This window comes from Onychomys torridus, chromosome 1 (assembly GCF_903995425.1).
Source record: "Onychomys torridus chromosome 1, mOncTor1.1, whole genome shotgun sequence".
NCBI classification, from domain to species: domain Eukaryota; kingdom Metazoa; phylum Chordata; class Mammalia; order Rodentia; family Cricetidae; genus Onychomys; species Onychomys torridus.
In genome coordinates, this window is record NC_050443.1 from 176,152,819 (window position 1) to 176,175,774 (window position 22,956).

The 22,956-nt window shown below is 41.8% G+C and overlaps 2 protein-coding genes across 5 annotated transcripts in view; one reads left to right on the plus strand and one right to left on the minus strand.

Moving 5' to 3' along the window:
* The window catches only part of Ccdc186 (coiled-coil domain containing 186), a 33,161-nt gene extending 17,799 nt beyond the window's left edge, over positions 1–15,362 (minus strand). Inside the window, exons 1-5 of the mRNA XM_036173566.1 lie at positions 15,134–15,362; positions 6,401–7,092; positions 3,530–3,656; positions 1,834–1,962; positions 623–835 (exon numbers count right to left, since the gene is read on the minus strand). Of these exons, the coding sequence (XP_036029459.1) occupies positions 623–835; positions 1,834–1,962; positions 3,530–3,656; positions 6,401–7,086 (1,155 nt within the window). The 5' untranslated portion in view covers positions 7,087–7,092; positions 15,134–15,362. The remainder of the gene's footprint in view (positions 1–622; positions 836–1,833; positions 1,963–3,529; positions 3,657–6,400; positions 7,093–15,133) is intronic.
* Positions 15,363–18,149: 2,787 nt separating this feature from the next.
* Tdrd1 (tudor domain containing 1) overlaps positions 18,150–22,956 on the plus strand; it is a 48,839-nt gene continuing 44,032 nt past the window's right edge. For 3 of the 4 annotated variants that reach the window (XM_036173529.1, XM_036173539.1, XM_036173547.1), the window contains exons 1-2: positions 18,211–18,306; positions 20,728–21,061. In XM_036173529.1, coding sequence (XP_036029422.1) covers positions 18,238–18,306; positions 20,728–21,061 — 403 coding nt within the window. In that variant the 5' untranslated portion in view covers positions 18,211–18,237. The other variant, XM_036173554.1, reaches the window with a different exon arrangement.

Consider the following 22,956-nt stretch of genomic DNA (forward strand, 5'->3'; position numbering starts at 1 on the left):
GCAGTGGAAGACAAACATACTCAGATTCTTAACTATCTGGCAGTAAAGTAAACCTGATTGAGCTGGTTCTGCTAGAATCCTGGAGGACAGTAACATTTCCAAACTAAAAGACAATAGCAAGAGCTCTGAATAGCTACACTTTAGCCATTCAACCTTCTAGGACAGCTCTAGAATAAATACATCTGTCAGTAAGAAAATATGAATTCTAGCCTCTAGTAAACTAAGTATTGCACTAAGATTCTGGCCATGCTGGAGATGCGCTCAGCAGTGGGGACCCTGCCCGGCCTGTATGAAGCCCCAGACCCAGTCCCTGGCACCACAGGGGGAAAAGGTATTAAATGAAAAAACAAGGAAGACTCTGGCCAAATGATACTTCTAATTCAAAAGCTATTCACAACTGACATTATTATGTACATCTTTTAGCAAAGTATTTTTTTTTTTTGAGATACAAACTAATTTTTCCAATAGCTTCTAAAAGAAAGTTTTAAAAATGATTAAGAAAAACCTTTCTACCAGCAAGGAATGAGGCACCTAAAACACGTATGAAAGCAAGCTAAGAAAGACACTGTCTGACTGCTTCAGCCCTACACTGTGTGACTAGGGAAAGAGGCACAAGTTATACCTTCGATTCATAGAGTTGCTGTAGCCGCCCTTTCTCCTGAGAGAGCTGCTTAATTTTGTTAGTGTTTTTCTCCAACTCCTTATTTGCATCTCTAAGTTTTCTCTCAAGTGTTTCTTTTTCTTTGCGAAGGTCTAGAGATTCCTTCTCACCTCTCACATACTTCATTACCATCGCTTCCTTCTCTTGACGGGCCTCTTCACATTTCTTATTGGCCTTAGGAAGAAAACAGTACCTAGCATTAATAAAAATATTTTCACATAAAAATGTCTACAGATAAAAACTATTTCCTGCAGTGCTGGTATATACTTTGTACTAAGCTCCCAGCCCTTTCCTACTCCCTTTACTTTGGTTGGTGTGGTTTTAGTGTATGTATCTCCCTTCTCCACATCTGCTTCCTTGCTGGCCTCTGTGCCACTCTGGGCCCCAGGGAGAGGACCATTCTTTGCACTCCACATTAACAAGTTCCTGTAACCTCACACTTGTATGGGGTTTGGCTAGCAAGATCAGCAGGCAGACACTTGGAAAGAAAGAGTAAAAATCCAGCTTCCGGTCACCAGAAGTCATCTAATACAACTACTCTCTCTGGGTTGTCCTGCTCTTGAACTGCTAGAACTATAACATAAATATGTACCTGTTTTTGTAATAGAGTATCTAGACTCAAGTATTTTGTTGTAGTACCACAAAAGGGGCTAGTGAAAACATGTATACACAAGCAGGTGTCTCAAGTTCATGTATATGTGATGTAACAAAATGTCAATAATTAGCTATGGAAGAAGGAAAGATAGGAAGGGACTGGAGACACAGGTGAAGAGGTAACTCTTATTTTGTCCTATATATTCCTTAATTTATTAATTTTTTTAAAATTAGCATGCATTTATGATTGCCTTAGCACTGTTTAAGATTTATCTTTTTATTTGTATTTATATGTATGTGTGTGTGTGAGCACAAGCATGTGAATGCCCTTGGAGGATACAAGAGGGCATGGGAACCCTGGCACTGGAGTGATAGGTGGTTGGGAGCCACCTGACTGGATGCTAGAACACAAACTCCTGACTTCTGCAAGATCAGCCAGCAGTCTTCCCAGCTGAGTCACCTCTCCAGTACTTTGCTTCCTTTCAAAGCTCTTTCTATGAGTGCCAATGGAGTCACAATACCTGTTATATTCTAATAAACAAGTACCAAACTATCAAATTAATAGTGATATGAAATACCTGGTCCATCCTCTGGGTCATCTCTTTGTGGATTTGCTGAATTGCATTTTTAGCTGTGACATCTTGTGCTACTAGCTGATCTTGAGAAGCTTTAACTTCTTTATTCAGTTCCTCTATTCTTAATTCTAACTGTAAAAAGAATGATTCCAGGTCATATTGTATAGCTGTACCAAACAGTCCAATGATACAATTAATACATACAATGCAAATGAAGAATGCAAAATATGGATCCTGACTATTCCTCAGGTTCCATTACAGGCTTTAGCCTTTAAGTTTGGCTTACATGTGGTAGACCTGGAGCACATTAAAAAAAAAAAAAAATTACAATTAACTACTGCATACAACAGCTTACAATCTCTTTTCAAGTATGTAAAAGTGCAACAAATACATATCAAAACACAAGTAAATGAAAACTTGGTTTAATTTTTTATTATACAGCTGTTTGCTGCTGCTTTCATTAGACAGCTTTCTAGGAAAGAACAGGAAATAGTCATGAGCAGCACAACAATGCTTGTGTAAATGATGGACCAGAGGTATACTCCAAGACTGCATCCCCACTGTCTCCTAGCACTTTTAGTTGAAGTGTGCCTTATGATGCCCACACAAGGAAGAAGACCACAAGATCCATTTCTCAGAACACGCCAGTGCAAAGTCCACCACCTCAGCACAGGATACTCACACCCTGTCCACAGAAGAAAAAACAGCTCAGAAAAACTAAGAGCAGCTTTTGCTCTGTTATCAACCTAAGCACTCACCCATCCATCCATGCAGCAAACACACCCATTGAAAAGAGAGAAAGAAAAATTCCAGCTATGGACACCAGTTAGCCTGACATGACCTTCACAGTAGAGCTCACAAAACACTGTGAGAACTAGAACAACAGTGAGAAAAAGATCCTTAAGCCAGACAGAAATGTCTAGGTGTCACTACTATTAACTACATCTTCTCTTAATTGGTAAGAAGTTAAATCAAGTCTTTTTCATGGTTTGGGAAGAAAGTGTGTCATATTTGGAACAGTTGAATGAATAATTATTTATATAAAATAATTCAGGCTCATTCTAATGCTTTAAATACGAAGTAGTCTCCTGTAGCACAAATCTTAAAAGGTCTTATTAATAAAAACAAACCCAGGAGCCAGGTATTGGGGTGAACACTAAAATGAACGCTAAAAGATCAGAGAGACAGAACAAGCCACAGCCAACCTCACCTTGCCAATTTCTCAGTTGATCTTGTTTCCTCAAACTGGAAGCCTCTGTGTCCTTCCTTATCCAAATGAATCTCAGCTGAACTGCTGCTAAAAGCCTAAAAGCTTAAAAAGACCTCTAGTTCCTGGTCCTCATGCCTTATATACCTTTCTGCTCCCTTCCATCACTTCCTGGGATTAAAGGTGTGTGTCACCATGCCTGGCCATTTCCAGTGGGGTTTTGAACTCACACAGATCCAGACAGATCTCTGCCTCCTGAATGCTATGATTAAAGGCGTATGCTACCACTGCCTAAACCTATATTTAATATAGTGGTTGTTCTGTTTTCTGACCCCCAGATAAAGTTTATTGGGGTGCACAATGTATCAACCACAGCTTCCTGCATTTAAAATGTTTTTAACCTATTATATGTTTTTGTTTTGTTTTGTTTTGTTTTCTTCAGGAGTTTACTTTCTAAATTTAAGTATGGTCTTGGAAGAATTATTTTTTTACCTGTTTAATTGTGTTCATATGCTGCTTCTCTGTTTCTGTTCTTTTTTTCAGTTCTTCTCTTAAATTGTCTTTTTCTGAGCAAATATTTAAGATGAGTTCCTGATGATTCTTATTTTCTTTAATTAACCTAAACATAAAAGGGGAATAAAGCAAAAAGGGAAATAAGATATGGAATGTTATTTATCTACAGATTAGATGTAGACACCTAAGAGTATGTAAGTCAATACTCTCAAGCAATTGTTTTATAATAAAATACCATATTCATATAAGAACAAACCCCACACCTAATGATGCCTTCTCAGAGCATGTCTTTGCCATCAAGTGATTTTGTGATTAAGGATAAACTATTTCCAATCCTGTCTGTATAAGAGAAAGTAGGAAGATGAGAAAGGTAAGAGCGCCTAGTTTTGTTAGCAAGCCTAAAGACTCACTCTGTTGACTCATACATCAGATATTAAAAAAACCCTCTGGCCAATCAGCCCTACTAGGCAAGCACCTTACCCCTGGCCACACCCACAGCCTAAATTTGTTATTTGTTATTCTTAGATGTCATGTACACACTCCACACAGACAACTATTCTCAAGAACGGAAGTTGGGTCATTGAACAATATTACTGATGGATGGGATAACAGAATACAGAGTGGAGTGGTATTTTCCTGGAACCAGAAAGCAGAGGATACAGGAGATGAGATCCAAAGAGTACAAACTTCCAGGTGAAGACATGTCTATCATTTTTAAGGTCCTTTAGAACAATGCACAGAGGAGAGGATGAAAAAAAAGGAAAGGGAGGAGAATAAAGGAAAGGGAAGGGAAGAAAGGGGGTGGGGACATACAGACAGACCCAGAGAAGAAAGAGAGGACATTTGCAAAGAGAGTAAATCTTAAGGGTTCACACCACACGCATAACTACGAGAGAGGACACATATGTTTACTAGCTTGATTGCAGAATCATAATGACTTTTAAATCATTCATTGCACTCTACATTTTCAAAACATACAATTTTGCCATCCAACCCCCCCCCCAAAAAAAAACAAAAACAAAAAAACAAAACCTCACCAACTCAGACATTTGGGAAAGGATGCATTTATGAAAATTTCAATCAAAGGAACTCAAATGTAGTGTTCTTCACAGAATATTAAATGGAGGTAAAAGTTAAGAAAAACATCTAGTTGCTTACCTGAACCAACAAGTATTTTATTTGGAAGTAAAAATATTACATATAAAACAAACAAACAAAATCAATAAAGCTTCCAATAATATTTGACACTTCTATGACACCGTAATAGCCACAAGAGTAACACTAGGTAAGTACTGTCTCTCTCATAGGAATGAACAATCTGACTCAGCCAATGGGACTCTTCCAATTTCAGACTTCTCATTAACGCCCTAACCCCACTCTACCACACTGCTCTTGTCCTGACAGGCTAGAAGAGAAGAGTTATTTATTGTTTTTCACTGTACTCCTAATACTTTTTAGACATCCAACAATCTGTAACCTGATGACTTTCAGTCATAACTGATAAAACTTCTAAAGCCAAACTCATAAAGTTTGGCTCTTAAGCCTGTATATATTTGCTTTTTTTTTGTTTTTTTTTTTGTTTTTTTTTGTTGTTGTTTTATTTTTGTTTTTTGAGACAGGGTTTCTCTGTGTAGCTTTGTGCCTTTCCTGGATCTTGCTCTGTAGACCAGGCTGGCCTCGAACTCACAGAGATCCACCTGCCTCTGCCTCCCAAGTGCTGGGATTAAAGGTGTGCGCCTGTATATATTTGCATCTTACCCTGAAGCAGTTTCTTAGTTTGTGTCTCAGGTACCTTACACACCTCAGGATGACAGCAGTACATACTGTGTATCTGTAAGATCCCATGAGTCAAGATGTGTGCCAATCACATAAAAGCATATGATACTAGTAGATGGACACATCTTTAAATTTATAAGTGCTGTATAAACTGTTAGGATTCAACATCTAAGAAAATTAGGGAAGGGTATCAGGAAGAACCCCTGGGGATGGGGCTATGGAGTAGTGCAGACTGCAGGGCTGTGGGGAAGGAGCCCTAAGCCCAAATGACAGAAGCACAGAGGGTTCAGTGGGAAAGCAGAGTGTTATCACAAGTCAGCAGTGTTCCAAGTTAGAGCTAGTGAGCAGAGGCATTCTTGAGAAAAAGGGATTTGATCCCCAGAAACTATGTTAAGGCAGAGGGGAGAAATAACTCAAAAAGGTTGTTCTCTTTCATGTGTGCACACCCCCTCACATCTTAATACACTCATTTTTTAATTAAAAAATTAGAAAACTTAAATTTAAAAAATTTTTAAATTTTAATTAAAAATGGAAAAATTAAGCTGGGAGGTGACGGTGCACACCTTTAATTTCAGGACTCAGGAGGAGGGGGACCGGGCAGAGGCAGGCCAATCTGGTCTACAAAGCAAGTCTCAGGACAGCCAGGATTGTTACACAGAGAAACCCCGTCTTGAAAAACAAAAAAACCAACCAACAAACAAAAAAACAAGCTGACGAAAATCAAACTATCATTAAAACACTATACAAATAGAAGTCTAAAATCACAATATGCTCAATCAAATTCTTCTGTTCTCCAAATTTTAAGCTTCCAAACTTAAATTTCATGACTTTCAATTTCCTTTTGAATTATTCTGACATAACTTGAATACGAGGTTCTCACTCCCTAATGCGCTTACACTGTTTACTCTTTATTTCCTTGGACTTACAATAGCCACCAGAAGCAGCAAACTCGAGTTGCTCAGATATTAAGGGAGTAGACACTCAGTGCATTCTGAAATGAGATGTGGACAAGAGACTACTTTCCTTAGACAAACTGCAGTTCTGCCCTTGTTTCCTCCCACAGACTAGACTTACTTCTTAATCGTGAGCTCTTGCTGCAAGTACTTGCCATGCATACACTTTTCAAACAGGGCTAAGGCATGCTCGCCTTTATTCACTCCATTCGGTACTTGGTGTTCCTCTGCAAACTCTGCAGACAAGAGCTCAGATTCAATTTCTCCCAACAAATCATCTGATGCTGAAACAGTCTTTATCTGAGAAATGAGTTTCCTGGTGCAGTCTGTATCGTAGAGGCTTGCTGAGGACGTCTTTGGATCACTGGCTTCTGTAGATGCAGAGGACCTCAACTCTGCCAGTATCTGTGTCACCGTCTGTCCTGGGTCACTTGTTTTTGACACTTGTTTTACAAAGTCCCCAGCAGGAAAGTCATCTACTTGTTCAGAGTTTTCTGAGCATGTGTCTGTTTTAACACAAGAATTCTCACCACCACCACAGTCTGGAATAAGGTTTTCTTGTTCAATTTGACAACTGTGTTCATTAGGTTGACATAAAATTTTGTCAGAGTTCAATGACAATAGTTCAGATTCGGTTTCTAATTTGTTGTTTTCATCACCAGAAAATGGGTTGCACGAGTCTTCTTTTAACTCAGGTGTTTTCCCAGTATTTGGATCAGAAGAAATGGAGGCCATGTGCTCTGTCTCTGACATGCTGACTGGTACCAATTCACTTTGCATTTCTTCAAATCGGCTCCTGATCTTCATTTACATCTAAGAAATCAAATGAATTTAGAAAATTAAACTAAGAGCCTTTACATCTTTACACACTCTATGATCATAAAGTGTACCACTCATAATTCCTTTAATAAGGGCCTCCTCTAGAGGAAAAAAGAGGACAGCCAACCCAAGTGAACACAACCAGTAGGCCAGTTGCAGTCTCTCAGTATTTCCTCTCTCAGTTCAGCCAGCGTTACTAGTTAGTTCTGGTTTGCAGCTGCAGGAGTACAGAGTAACCGGAAGATCAGTAAGGAGGAGCGCTCTTTAGTGTTGTGGTCAGAAGCTGCTACTGGAGCCGTGGAAGGGTGCAGGCAGAAGGACAGCAATGGAGGCACTAAGAGCAATCCTAGAGCGAGATAGCACACGGTGCACATGAGTGAAGATGACACAAAATCACCAAGGAGATGTAAAAATAACAAGACACAGCTTCAATTCAGAGACCTAGCTGGGAACTGACCCTTGACAGGAAGCAGCTTTTCTCCTCAGTAGAGACCTGGGAACCCAGTTCCACTGTTGATTTCAAAGCATCCCCCTTAGTGCAAATAAACAGAGCTTATATTATCTATTGTCTAGGTCAGCAGGAGCAACACTTTATTTGACTAGGTGAGAATACCTTTTTATATTATTTACAAAGGTTTCTTCTCTATCTTCTTTATGGAAAATTAGTCAACTCAAAAATTATCCTGAAATATAGAATATAAAATCTTTTACCGGGGGCTGGAGAGATGGTACACAGTTAAGAGTACATACTGATCTTGCAAAGGACTCAATTTCAGTTCCCAGCACCCATGTTGGGCAGCTCACAACTGCCCGTACCTATGGCTCCAGGGGATCCAATACCCTAGCTTGACATCCTCTGGCACTGTACTCATACGCACAACCCTTAACCCCAACACACATATACACATAGTTAAAAATAAAACTTTTTTTTGGAGGGGAGGGGGTTTCAAGACAGGGTTTCTCGGTGTAGTTTTGGTGCCTGTCCTGATCTTGCTCATGTAGATCAGGCTGGCCTCAAACTCACAGATTCGCCTGCCTCTGCCTCCCGAGTGCTGGGATTAAAGGTGTGCGCCACCACCGCCTGGCAAATATAAAAACTTTTAATTAAAAAAAAAAATCCTACTGGTCTTGATGAAAAAGAATTGTCAGTGTCTCTGGTATGTTCCAACAGTGCACAGACTGACAGATAAGTTACCAAAGACTAGACTGCACTGCAACTGGGCAGATGAGAAACTACAATGAAGTAATTCCAATATGAAGTGTGCATGTGGAAAATAAAGCAAAGATTAAATTGTAGAACAGAAAAATGTGTGCTCATATCAGACTTTGAGAAGGTCATGATTAGAGGACACTGGAACCAGGAAGAGAAGACTAGCCGCCGCATAGACCCCTTAGAACACTAAGCAGGAGTGAATTTTGTTAAGGATGAATTATAATAAATTCTAAGACTTGTACAACATTTGATTTTACTGTATGATTTCCTCACCCAGTGAACTCTTAAATACTTGCTGACCTAAGACCTGCAAAAAATAAAGCTAGTGCTTGAAGAACATTATTCTAAATGTAGAAAGGAGTCACTGCAGTAAGAAAGGCCACCTTGTCTGTCCAATTCTGCCCCTTTGGCTCACCTGTGGAGACAACAATTACTACAGCCACTGATCTCAGGCTCCCAATCACCTCACTGTTCACCTACCTCCCAATGACGGAAATGAACACGATCGTGCTATAGATGCTTCATAAGCAAGCCCAAGCCTATACTGGACAAATAAATACGGTGAACACATAAGAATCTTGGTAACTTATTCTAAAAATCTTAGAATAAAAAAATGAATCTCAGACATTTATACCAGCCTCAAAGCACCTTACAAACTAGCTCACTCAAAGTAACTTTCTTTAAAGATATAACATGCGATATGATATACAATAAATGGAAGATATAATTCGCTGCTGCTGACTTTAAAACCTTACACTGTAAAACTGTAGTGGTTTTAAACCATAACTAGTTAGCGCTCTACCAATAGAAGCTGAATTCACAGCAGACAAGGAATCCCTTTAAGAGAGAACAGATGATAAAGGCATTGTGACTCCCCAGCATTCCGTTAAGAACAGATCTGATCAAGTTTAAGGCTCTTATTTGTCTGTCATGATTTGTCAACTGAAAAACACATTCCTTCATGTAGCGTCCTTGGTCTCCAGGGCTCATTCAACTCTTTCTCCCTTCTTAGCACTTACTCAGTTAGCTAAGTTGAAGCAGTAGCCCACAGCTGATGCCTAGATGAGTTTCCAGCTCTGCACCTTGAGTCACAGACACGGAGTTACCCCTCTTCTTCATGCTATGCCTGTGTATGTTAAGGTCTACCTGCAAACAGTCATTCCTACTGGAGCTTTCTCCAAAGTCTTACACAAAATGGCCAAACCGAAATTTTAACTATGGTACCTGTACTTGAGCACCTTCCTGCCATGGCTTCACATACGTAATCATCCTTTTCTCCTTTGCTTTCATCGTCTCTTTAACAATCTGTTCTCCTGCTTTTCTGTCTCTGCCCCCTCCATGCAAACCAGCCCAGGCTTCATCTCACACCTGGAACATTTGCTTTCTCAACCTCCTTCAATTCTCTCTTCCTGTAACTTCAAGTCAAAGAGCAAAGTAGTTAATAGAAGGGCAGATTATTTGGGACAGTCATGAGGGGTGGAGACAGGGTTACTAAGGGAAGTGACGAATCATCAAATTCAGAGAGGGATGATGTATGTAGTACACTGACTGTTAAAAAGGACCAGGAACTACTTGTGAAGTGAGCCTTCCATGATTAAAAAGGATCTGTAACACTCTTGCTATCCATTCTACACTCAGCACTTCTTCAGATGGTAATCACATACAGCCAGCTGAAGAGATATACCTGGACCTTCCTCTTCCCTCTTTACAGTTTCAGCTAATGAAGTTCTGTTTCCACCCTAAAGAGGCTAGCAAAAGAAAACACAGAAATCTTGTCTCTCTTGGAGTAGGATTAGACAGACACCATTAAGTTGAACAGTTATGGACTGATAGCTTCAATTTTTCTTCAGGGAGAATACATTTGTGATTTTTTTTTTTTTTAACTGTTACTTTGTTTTTTAAAGAAATCACTGAGAGTCCTCAGTAAAGCGGTCATATTAGTTTCCAAACATGCTCTCCGGCCACATTCAGAAAACCCTGGTGTTCTACTGTAGGATGTATACTCTACCAAGACACTCATGGCCCCATCTTGTACACTGACATTTCCATGGATCTGCCCTTCCTTTCCTAGAGACTGATTATGCTTAAGGACTGACTCTAATGTCATACCTTTCTCTGAAAGTTTCCTCTGACAACAAACACAAGAACAGTCTCCTGTAAACTGAAACCACACTTCATCTACACTCATCGAGCAAACGCTGCCTTTCTCAACCCTTTTAAATGAGCGCAGTTCTTGCAACAAGGAAATTTACTCTAAACTGAGACTTCTGTAATATCAAACAATAACAACAATAAACAGATAAACCTAACAAATACACTCTGTATGACATTTACTGCCATTTTTGCAAATTCTGTTCACTTCTTCTCAGTGGTTTCAGGACCCACTGGCTTTGTGAATGACGGGGTGGAACAGTCTTTAGTTGGGCTTTAGTAAGGAGACTTCTTGTGTGCAATACAATGCAGAACAATGGGAAATGTATCGCATACTCTACAGGAGCTTCATCTAGGTAACAGGAAAAAAAAGTTAACCTGTTTACTCAAGCTTATAATTTGCTCACATAGTCTATCAATTAAACTAAACTTACTTAACTAAACTTAAAGACAAGTAATTTACATACTGTTTCTCAATTTGTCTTGACCTGTGAAAAAGTGATTATACAAATTGGCATCTGATACCCGTTAAAACTATGCAGATTTAGTTTGCTGATACCCCAGTGAATGCTGATTGGTGACCAGAGGACAAAGATATGTTAAAGAGGATCTATGCTTTACACATAACAATGTCAAGCTGAGGAGTACATAAGAACTGCTGAAGACAGAAACCAACCAACCCTATGATAAGCTGATATAGGTCTACCATTAACTAGGGGGCAGGGAGAGTCAGCTGAGTTCCCCTACAGGAGTCCCTAATTAGCAATGCTGATGTAGAATTATTTGGATGTTGTCCAAGTTTTTTCTTTTAGAAGAAATGCTGTCATCAAAATTATCAAAGATTGAATAGTCTACCAGTAGGCTACAAAAGGGGAAGATGGCAAAACTAGATTGATTACAAGACTCTTAAGTGCTGGGCAAACTAAATTCACATTCACAAATACATAGAGTAAGTATGGTTAATGACTACAATGTGCATTGCTATTCTGAAGTAAAAAAGAAGCTACTTTGACTCTGTAGTAACAGTTACTCATGAAGGAAAGTATAACACAATCACAAAATCCCTCTTAATTCTCTTGCTGTCCCCACAGCTCATCCTGTTTCTGAAGCAGTAGGATGGGGCCAGCTCACACTTAAGCCTGCTGCAGTGGGAACTGGCTTCCCTCTGAGTGGAGCACATCAGCTGTAGGCAACCTATCACAAGGCTCAATGCCAAGCGCTGCTCCAACTCCTCTCTCGTACCTTAGGGAGCACACTCGTATTTCTAGAAAGTTATTCCACACAAAACTATATAAGTGAAAACACTAATAGCTTTCAGTTCTTTTTCCAGTTTCCCACTAGTTAGTACTTTTTGAACAAAAAAACACAGGCTAGTTCACTAAACTGTAAATAGAAATGAATTCCATTTATAGATCATTGGTAACAGCAAACAAGCCTCATGCAAAGGTACTAGGTCAAAAATAATTTCCAAAGAGCTCATCTGCAAAAAACACACGGTGCAGTTTTTCCATATGGACATTGTTCTAGGTGTTGGAACACAATGCAGAATAAAACAGGCACACTCACCTGAGGTATAATGAACTAATACAGAGACTGTTAAATCTCATTTGTTTTGCTACTGTAAAATGCTGAAACACTACAGATCAGCATTCACAGTATCATAGTATTTTAAAGTCTACCGGCATTTCACAAGATCATATATATATATATATATGTATGTATGTTTTAAATCCAGTTGAAAATCTTAGTTCAGCATACCTTTTACAATTTTTAAATTATGCGCAACTCCACTCCTCAAGAATACTAGCTGTATACTTCTCAAGTTACTATGCATTAATATATACAAACTAGGCCTGTGAGCTCATTTCCATTCTTCAATAAAACAGTTTCCTGTCCTTTGTAAAAAAGTGTAAATATTTCAAGAAATTTTTGCACATTTCCCATATACATTTTGAAAGAAGCATAAATAAAAAACCTTTCTGACTAGTTCTAATAAGATTCTGGTATGGCAACTCAAGTCCAAAGTAAAAATCAAATTTAAAAGCATCCAATCATCATCTCCTCATAATCCCTAAATAGTAAATTTTAATATGCATTAACTTTGACACACTTTCCTAGATTAATCTTTTAAATTAAACTAACAACAGAATAGAACAGAACAGAACCTGTGGAGGAAACATGAAGTCATGCTTCCCCGATGAAAACAGCTGACATTGAGGTTTCATAGAAGGTAAATTTATGCAGATTAATTTTTACTTCTAAGAGATGAAAGCTGAGGCAATTATTTCAAAGAATTCTAGAAATGGTTCAGCAAGAAGGAAGACTTTTCAGATACAGCGATCAAATATGGATTAGAGTTTTAATGTATAGAGAGTTTCAACTTCAGTTCTTTATCCATTATACAAATGAAACAATGCTGACAGGTTTGCTTCTTTTTGATCTTTTCATACTTAATCTTTAGTGAGATATTGGGTAGTTTATACATCCTGCAGTACTAACACCTCCTGTCTTTTAACAGGCAATCATAGTTTTGGAACTTTATATCTACACATTTTTACATGACTCTAAAATGGTTTTTAAAATATTAAGGCAGAAAATTGACTTAGAATTCTTAATTTGAAGCTATTTGTATAAAACCCACCAACTGCAATAAAGTCTAAGAAAACATAAGTATTTTTATCTCATTGTTCTTAAAAATCTGAAAACTGAATATAAAAAAATTGACCTCAATTAAAACAGGGATTTGTAAGTTTTCTTTAAAGAGTTGGACTGATGCCTAAATTTAATTTGTCAAGATGTAGTTTATTAAAGACAACAACTACTTATTAGCACTTACTACCCAATCTTACAGTGAAGGCTCAGCTCACCCACCTCACCAGAAAAGCATTAAGAAATGCACTCTTAACACAGTCAGTAGTGTGCTGGGTTGCTTCAGCTCTTGGTGTCTAATGCCCCTCTACCCCCATATTTTACTTCTTGGAGCAAAGAAAACCTCTGTTAACAAAGTTCAAGTAAGGCTGAAATGGTGTGAGATTACAGTATCATTTGTAGGTCTAAATTATCTCTCCTGTTGCTGTCTCTAAAATAAATTCTAAATAGAACAACTAAACATTGTAAGCCAAGTGATGTTTGTGAGTTTATGAGAAACTCAAAACTTGGCCTTAGTCATTTAAGACAAGAAGTAGAAGAAAATCTTAGTTTTTAACTAAAAGGGAAACAGACCAGAATTTGGGGTTAAGTATTCTTTCTTACGTGAGTCAGGTAGCTTTGGTAAACTAGGGTAGAGTGCTACTTACTCTCCTTCAACCGGAGACAGTTTTCTAAACTTGGCTCTTTGTGCTTCCAGCCACCACAGCTTCCTTGAAGAGCTGAGCAGAGCCTGCTGTTACTATGGTCACCACGGCCATAACGACTTTCAGGACATGCTAAGCAATCATCGCTCGGCCTGCCTCACTGGGTAGCATCAAAGGAGAATTCTTTAGCTCGTGGGTGAAGGAACTAAATGTTTATGAGAGGTCACTGCACCACCACACAGCCTTTCAGTTAGCAAAAGATAAGAATGAAATGCCAACCATATATCATGGAACCTCGGTTTAAAAAAACAAAAACAAAAACTTAAGCTTCTATTATTCTGAACTAGAACAGGCCTTAAAAAAAAAAGTCCACGCATCTTCTGGAAGTCTTTCAAAGTTCTACTTCCCTATTCCACTGTACAAAGGAGGAATCATTGATGTAATACTACAAGATTTATGGCCTACCCAAAATCTTCACTGAATTTAAAACATAAAAAGACCAAAAAGGTACAAAGAAAGACGTAGGCCAATCAACACTACTGCTTTACTTGTGTGCTCATTAATAAGCCAAGAGCTGGAAAGTAGCTGCACAGACACCGAGCACTTTATACACAGACACTTCAGTATCACTCACGGTGTCTGGGTCCTCAATCCCCTCCACAAGATCAACACTACAGACAGACAGGTGAAGTTACGGTTCCACACTAAAAAACCTAAGCAACCTAACAGACTGACGTTTCTTTGGGTGGCTACAAGTGTCCCTTTGAAACACTATCACACTGACTTGCTGCACAGTTTCCTCGGACAAGCATCCTGCCTATCGCTTCAGAAGAAACAAAAAGCCTAGCCATCAAAGGGACGTAACACAGCGTCTGAAAAATCTGGGCAGCTGCCGTGGTTTTACTATAGTCTTCTCTGACGCTCACCCACGGAAGCGCAGGATTCGAACCCAGGTGTTCTGGATACAAACCCGGGTCTCTTCGCTCAAGGAAAATCAAGATGTGACGATTGAACAAGTTACCAATTGCCAGCAGCTGAGCCACCGTTCTGCCTGCATTGTTTCCCAGGGGTTGCTACTTTGGGACTACGTAGAAGCGGAGAAATGCATGTGCCGTGATTCCCTACCAAGGTTCACGAAGTGCACCGCCAGCTCGGAGGAACGCAGCCTCACAAACCCGTTCCTCACCACCCGAAAGAACCACTTCCAAGTCCCGCAAGATCGCAGTCCACCCGGGATCCCGCGCAGGCGAGGCGGGGGAGCCCCCGGGCCCCGCCGGCCCCTCCACGCGCGGCCCACCGCGGCTGGAACCACGCGGCCCGACAGCGCGCGGACAGTCGCCCGCCCGCCCGCCCGCCCCGACGCCCCTCGGCCACTCACCGTCCGTCGTCCAGCCCCGGGCCGCACCCTAACGAGGCCGATGGAGCTCCGGCTCCCGGGCCAGCGTCGCCATGACCGGGTCCAGCCGACACGGAGTGGACGAGGAAGTCCCGCGTGGAGACCACGGCCGATCCCTGACTCTCAACCGAGGCACCCCCTCAAAACCCCCGAGGACCTGACACATCAACAAAGATGGCGGCGACGCCGAAGCCGGCGCGGCTACAGCTGAGGGGGCGGGGCTCCCCGGAAGAGCCAATCAGCGCGGCGCGGACCGCGTGACGCTGAGCACCTGGAGGTGGGCGTGGTTTTCGAAGCACTGCCCCGCGGCTCCTAGAGACCTTGCCCAGCAACTCGTCTTCACCCTCACCTACCCCCAAAGGGGGCTGTGGCAGGCTGGCTTTCGTGCCCTTGTCTGGCTGGTCTGCTCGCATCCTTTCCTCCCCAAGCCGGTGCTTTCTGTCAAAGGAAGTACTCACTTGCTATCTTCCCTCCTCACCCTTTGGCCGATCATCTAATGAGTCAGTGGCATAAAAGTAATAAAAGAGAATTCGAGATGTGGCTTCCCGGTTCTGTAAACTTTGCACTGGACCTGGGTGGGCCAAGTCAGTAGGAGCAGCCTACCTGTGCAGGCGAGCATTCATTCTTGGGAGAGATCTCGGAAGCGTTTCCGTAACACCCTTGATTTGCATTCTTCAGTGACACTCGATGCCATCGTTTACCAATAAGCTGTCTGTCTCCTTGCAGAAGACCTAGGCTCCTAGGTTAGGTATCCCAGCAGGTTCCATGGCTGCAAGAAGGGTGTTAATTATAGTGACTAGGCCCAGTTTGGGGGAGGGAAGGAAGGTGAGCAGTTTCAGTCTGGAGGTTCTGGAAACCGCCTCTATCCAGTAAAAAGATGTTTTAAAGTTTAGGGCTGTGTAGACTTAAATCGTGGGTGAAAATAATTAAGACTCGTCTTCAATGGCAATTTAAAAAGCAAAACTTACTCCTATTAAAATACTTTCATAATTGCTGGGGAGGAAAAAAATGCAATGCTAAAGTCTTTTCAATAAGAAAAGGTCACCTCCCTCCTTAAATGATGGTAATGTATTACAGCACATTTTGCAATTAAGATGCCTATGACAGATGATGGGTTGAATGGAGAGTAGTGGCTTACACCTGTTATCCAGACCCTTGGAAGGTGCAGGATGGAAACACTTTGAGCTTTACCTCCAAGAGACCCCTGTCTCTAACTACATGCATGCATGCATGTATGCATGCATACATAGGAAAAGAAGGGTCTGACTTTAAAAACAAATTGGGCAAACATTGCTAGTAAGGTATGTTATTAAAAAAAAGGAGTGGTGAGCACAGTTTCAGCCCCTCTCACAGTCCCCCAAGGCATTGTTCACCGTGTTCCACAGATGTCTTACGATAAAAATGTCATTCAGAACAACTCACACTCTGTTGCTATCATGAGAACGCATCAGACAACCTTCATGATCATGGGGCATGCTCCAAAAGGCTGATCAGTACTCCCAATGAGGAGAAACTGCCGCAGCCATGGAAAGATAAGGAAGTGTAATGTTGGAGTCTGGCTCAGAAAATGGATAGTAGTGGTCAGGAATTTAAATAAATAAATGGACTTTAGTTAATGACAATAGTTCCTTAAAGGTGAAGACCTTATTCCACTAACATGGTCAGAGTAGGAGAAACTGTAAATTCATCGTGAGAACTCTTCCTTTTCTTCATTCTGTAAAGGTAAAACTAGTCTAAAAGCAATCTATTAAAAATGAAAAAGGCAATGTCAGCCTTGGGAGCTGAATGAAAAACAAATAAAAAAGGAAAGGCATGACTGCTCCTAGGTATAGTGGATAAGATTTTTTTTTTTTTTTTTTTTTTTTAAGAGATTTGAGGGAGAGCATCGGCAGAGGCAGAGACATCTAGGAGAGTCCAGACAGAACATGACCCTGGGGGAGGGGAAAGCCAGGAGACCAGGAGAGTAGAGTAGACAAAAGACTGGGTAGCTAAAATGGTTGGATTATATAGGGAAAGACAGCTCAACCCCTGGGCTGGAGAAGTTAGGGTAGGGGGCGTGGTATGCCAGCCATACCCTTTAACAGGTAGGGACTAAGGGATGCTGGGAAAACCTGGAGGCCGGGTCCAATTTGGTATGTTAAATAGGTATATCAGCCATTTGTTCTGGATTGGAGACCTAACAGTAGCCCATGCCCTTAACCCCAGCATTCCAGAGACAGAATCAGGGAGATATCTCTGAGTTCATGGCCAGCTGGTCAACATAGTAAGGGCCAGAGGCAGGTGGATCTGTGGTGAGTTCAGTGATGGCTCCATCAACACAGCAAACAACAGGCCAGCCAGGGCTTACATAGTGAAACACAGTCTAAAAACAAAACAAAACAAAACAAAACAAGGGAACTGATTGCAAAAGTTGTCCCCTGACTTCCACATATGTGCCATGGCACAAATTAAATGAAAATGTAAAAAGTATATAGACATAAATCTGGCCAATACTTTTAAACACTCCAGAAGTGACTGGGATGAAAACATAGACAAGCTAGGCAGTGGTGGCATATGCCTTTAATCCCAGCGTTCCGGAGGCAGAGGCAGGTGGAACTCTGTGAGTTCGAAGTCAGCCTGGGCTACAGACCGAGTTCCAGGACAGGCACCAAAACTACACAGAGAAAACCTGTCTTGAAAGACCAAAAAAAAAAAAAAAAAGTAGACAAGCTTGACAATGAGTCCTCTTGAAAGTGGACGACAGACGCGGGGAGATGCAGTTCTTTTGAATTTGTTAGTAAGGTTTCACCACCCCCACCCCCAAAAAGCGAGCCCTTAGTTGGGAGGGTCTCCCGAAATTTGCCTCTGGTGCTCCCGGGACACCTTTCTGGAGAAAGCTAGAAAAGCCCCTCATTCGTGACCCTGCACCGCCGCAAACACCTGCTTCCAATCCGGGCAGCCTGGCAGCACCTGCAGCCCTGGGCGCGTGGGCGGGGCGGGCGCACGTGGGCGCCGACTGCGCAGGCGCGGGACCGGCCGCAGCCTCGAGAGCGGCCTTGGGTGGCCGAGGCGAGGTGAGCGCGGGTGGAGCTCCTGGCTCTCGGGGTATGGCAAATGCCAGCACGGCCAGGCTTCCCAGACAAGTCGGGGTCGGCGGCCCTTTCCGCTCCCTCCAGGTCAGGAGCCGGGGCACCAGGGCGCAGGAGCGCGGCGTCAAGGTGGCCTCGGGCTTGGGGCGTTGGGAGCCGGAAGTTGTGAGCTAGACGTTGAGGTCGGGCGTTAAGTCGGGCGTTGAGCGGGCACAGGACCCGCACACGGGAGAGCTTTGCCGGGAGGTTTGGGTGTGGTTGGATCCTGACTGGGTTAGAGGGACCCAGTGCCCAGGAACTGGGGCGTGGGCAAGCAGCGGCCCAGGGCTCGGTTTGGAAACAGTGTCCAAAGCTGTTTGTTTTGTTTGGTTGGCTTTCTTTTCACCCAGAGACGTGTGGATGCGGTGCTGTGAAGTCGCACTGCAGCGTTGTTTGCCTGTACTCCTTAGCTCTTTCCCTAAATCCTCTTGCCTCCTATAGCATCTGCAGGGTCACCAGGGTATAAGCCAGAGAGCACTTGTTAATGCATCCGCTGTGTGACAATCGCTCTTCTTGGCACTTGGCTTTTCCAGGGCCCCAGCTGTAAATAAGTTTCCCCTGTTGGGCCTCCAGAATTAAAGCAGTCAGATGTCTTTGTTCCCCTGATATCGCGGGAATTGCAGAATTAGGTATCAGACTAAGATTCTAAAGTGGGTGCTCGGCCTTAGTCGGGTATGGTGGGTGGAGGGGTGACAAGTTGGTTCAATTTACCAGTCACTTACGTTTAGAATTAAAGAAATATACTTAAACCCCGAGATTACTTCTATTTTAAACATGTGCATTCCCCTGGGTATAATAGTTTACCACTGAAATCCTGGCACTGAGGTCGAGGCAGAAAGATGGCAAGTTAAAGGCCAGCAAACAAAATCTTGCAAACTCCTTCCTCATGACACAAAAGTTGGAGTGTTTATCTGTGATGGAGTGATTGCCCCGTGTGTGTGTGTGTGTGTGTGTGTGTGTGTGTGTGTGTGTGTGCGTGTGTGCGCCGCGCGCGCGTGTCCCCTGAGTGAGTTGTTTGCTGCTTTTTGCAGGGAGGAAGGTATTGTCGAGCAGCCTCCATTGCCCTGGGTGGTTTACATCCAGTCACTTGTCCAATCCTCATGATTAGTGTTGAGGAAGTTACTGCATCTGTCTGCGTTTTTTTTAGTCACCGAATCCTAGAAAGAAGAAATGGTTGGAGCAAAATAGCATCGCTGAATGAGGAAGGTGGGGCTTGGATGTGATTTCAGAGCTCTTGCTCTTCTGAACCACTGAGTTTTGCAGCTCTAACACGGCCTTTCTTTTTGCATAGAATGTCTTCTGAAGTGCACAAGGCCACCAAGGAGGCAAGAGCCATCTTGGAGGAGGAAAACGGTCTCAAGTCTGGGCTGGGGTGTTTGGGGCAGTGTTTGATGGCACGCCAGACCAAGGGCATTCACAGCATAGATTATACATGTGTATGTTAAGATGAGGACACTGAAGCACTGGAAAGTACCAGAAATACCTTGGATTTCTGCATATTTGAATCTGAATTAGTGTTTTTGGATGTTCCAAGTTCAGAAAACCTTTTCTGCAGACACGTTGTTTTTATGGCCCCCAAATACGTTATCTCTTCTTATTGTCAGGATTGTATTAAACTATATGTAATTTAAAACAAGAAATCAAAGTTTTAGGATACAAAAGCATTTTTCTGCTGTTTGTTTGTTCAAAGCCACTTTAAGTGACATTTGTCTCCGGCTTCTGCTCCCTTTGGAGGTTTTGGAAAAATAGGCAGTTTCACGTGCGTGGTTCATGTCACTGCCAAGGAGAAGAGTTGTGGTTCTGCTGCAGGGCTTCCCTCCAGAGAGGGTGACAGGAAGACCTCGAGCCAGCAGTGTTCGGGCAGGTGTGCCTCCCAGGCTCTTGCAGCCACTGCAGCATGGGAAACTTGCAGCAGGTCACTCATTGTCAGAGGAAGCTACACACATAGGTCCAAAAGGAAAAAGAAAAACTTTTTTTTCAGTTTGTGAAGCACAGCTGGAGATTGTCAAAGCAGAATGCTTGAGGAAATCAGAATAGGGTCAGCTGAGAGGAGTTGAGAAATGGCCCTGATCAGGCAGGCAGATGGGAGAGCCAGGGCCTTCTGGGTAAGTGGTGTTCATGATGTTAGAGTTGGCATGGCATAAGATAGGAAGCAGAGTGAGTGACGGCTTGATTTAAGTGATAGACTGTATCATATTCCACTAGGAAGAAGTAGTCTTTACACAGGAAATAGTATTTTCAGTTGTGAAAGGGCTTTTCTGTTCCTGGTACTTCAGAGTAAAGAATGGTATGGAGCTCTGAGATGACACTTCTCATAAATAAATATTTGTGTACTATATTCCAGATTTTTATAGCAAGGTTAAGTCTGCATGGAATTGTTTATAGGAATTATCTGATGTTTGAAAACAGTCCCCTGGGCTAATAGCTCTACTTTGACAGTTCACCTCTCAAATATGTTTCTTTCCTCAGACTTCAATGAATGTTAACTTGCCACCTAATATGATGCCACGAAATAATTTGGAAGCCTCTACTTGTAAAATGGCAGAGCCATTTAATTTTGAGAGAAAGGAAAGCAAGCTTCCACCACAGGACTCACTAAGAAGCCCTGTAGCACAGCATAACCATCCCAATTTCAGACTGAAAAGCCCAGAGAATGGAAATAAAAAGAACAGTTTCTTGCTTTGTGAGCAAAGCAAACCGTATTTAACTAGTCAGGAAGACAATTCGGTGATCTCTTCAAACCCTGCTTGTATCAATGGAGAAGTATGTGGGACCAAAGGAGACAGGAAGACATTACCAACAGGTGAGTGAGAACTGCGCCCTTCCTACTCGATTCTGATGGATTCTTTGACTCCATTTAAGACTGAATGTCATTGGGTAACAGTGCCAAATGACTACAGAAGAGTTTTTGCATCTAATTATTATTTAGATGGGCAAGCAACTACCAAGGAGTGTCCTTGGCTTCATTAATCACAGAAGAGATTCCACAGAAGGGAATGACTACAGATGACCTTCCTCAGGGATGTGGAAAGGATGGCTTGTGGTGGTTTGTAATGGGAATTGTGAAACTGAGTTAAAGCTGTCTTGCACATAGTAGCCCATAGACATGTAGTTACAATGGTTTCATGTGATTGCTTTTAAAATAATTTATTTTTTTCCTGATTCTGAAAGCTTACTCTTTTAAGGAGAGGAGGGCCTAGTGGGATTTAATTTCTGGGTATGTGAGATGTGCTCTTGTAATGCTGTGTTAATCCAGTGCAAAGTGTGACCCTTGGACTCTAGGAAGCCCTTAAGTCAAAACTAAGGATGTACGAACTGTATTTACCTCACAGCTCAGTTTAGGTCTAGCACTGGGCTAGTGGTCCTTGAATATTTTCATTACCATAAACTAGTAAACAAATACAGAAATTTTTTGTTTAAAAAAGATGTGCTGGCGCACACCTTTAATCCCAGCACTCAGGAGGCAGAGGCAAGCGGATCTCTGTGAGTTCGAGGCCAGCCTGGGCTACAGCGTGAGATCCAGGAAAGGCGCAAAGCTACACAGAGAAACCCTGTCTCGAAAAACAAAAACAAAAAATAATAATAAAAAGATGCCTTCTATGGAATAATGAAAATTACCATGTTAAACCTTAATGTTTTGTGTAGAAACATCTTTTTTGTATTTTGTACAAGGAAGAAAGGTATGCTCTCAATTTATTGAGAGCATAGGACTGTGACCTAAAAAGGATGCCAGGCCTCTGTCAGACTTAGCTGTTTGCCAAATGTTTTCTCAAAACTTAACAGAGTTTGTTGTTGTAAGGGCAACAGAAGATATTTTGCACTAAGTGAAAACAATGTTAAGGTAAATTAGAATCTCAGGTACATGTGCCTGCATTTAAGAGCCTCATGCATGGTAATGCTGACATTGGACATCAACATCTGACATGTTGACATACCAACATCGGACAACTCTTGGAAACTCAGTAAACCGGTGTTCTCCACTGAAGTGTGAACTGAGGCCACTGGTTCTAATGCGACGTAGAAGTTACTGACGTGGTCTGGGGCTCCACACTGTGTTAGCATAACATTTTTAAGATATACATGTATGTATGTGTGTGTATATGTGTGTGTGTGTGTGTGTGTGTGTGTGTGTATGTATATTATTGAAAATAACTTTTTTCATCTCACATATTCTGAATATGGTTTTATCTCATCCCCTCTTACAACTCCTTCCAGATCTACCCACTCAGCCACACACTTTCTCTTATCTCTAGAAAACAGTCAAACCAGCTTTTTTTTAAAAAAAAAAAAAGCACAAGAAACTCACAAAACTCATAAACACAAAACCAGAAACCATAATATATAAGCAAAAGATTAGTAAGACATACACACACAAAGCAACATGAGAAAACATGTACAGGCATACCACGGAACCCACATTGTGTTGATATCAACTGCTGGGCTTGGTGCTGTCCTCCTATGTGGTTAATTATCCAGTCAGATTCCTTTGTACGTAGACAGATGTCAGTTGCAGATAGCTTCTTGGTTAGGAATGGAAAATCCTGTCCACTTCCCCCTCTCAGGGCTGAGACTTTGTTGTGGATATCGCTTTGTATAAATAAAATGCTGATTGGCCAGTAGCCAGGCAAGAAGTATAGGCGGGACAAGCAAAAAGAATTCTGGAAACAGGAAGGCTGAGTCAGGAGATGCTGCCAGCCG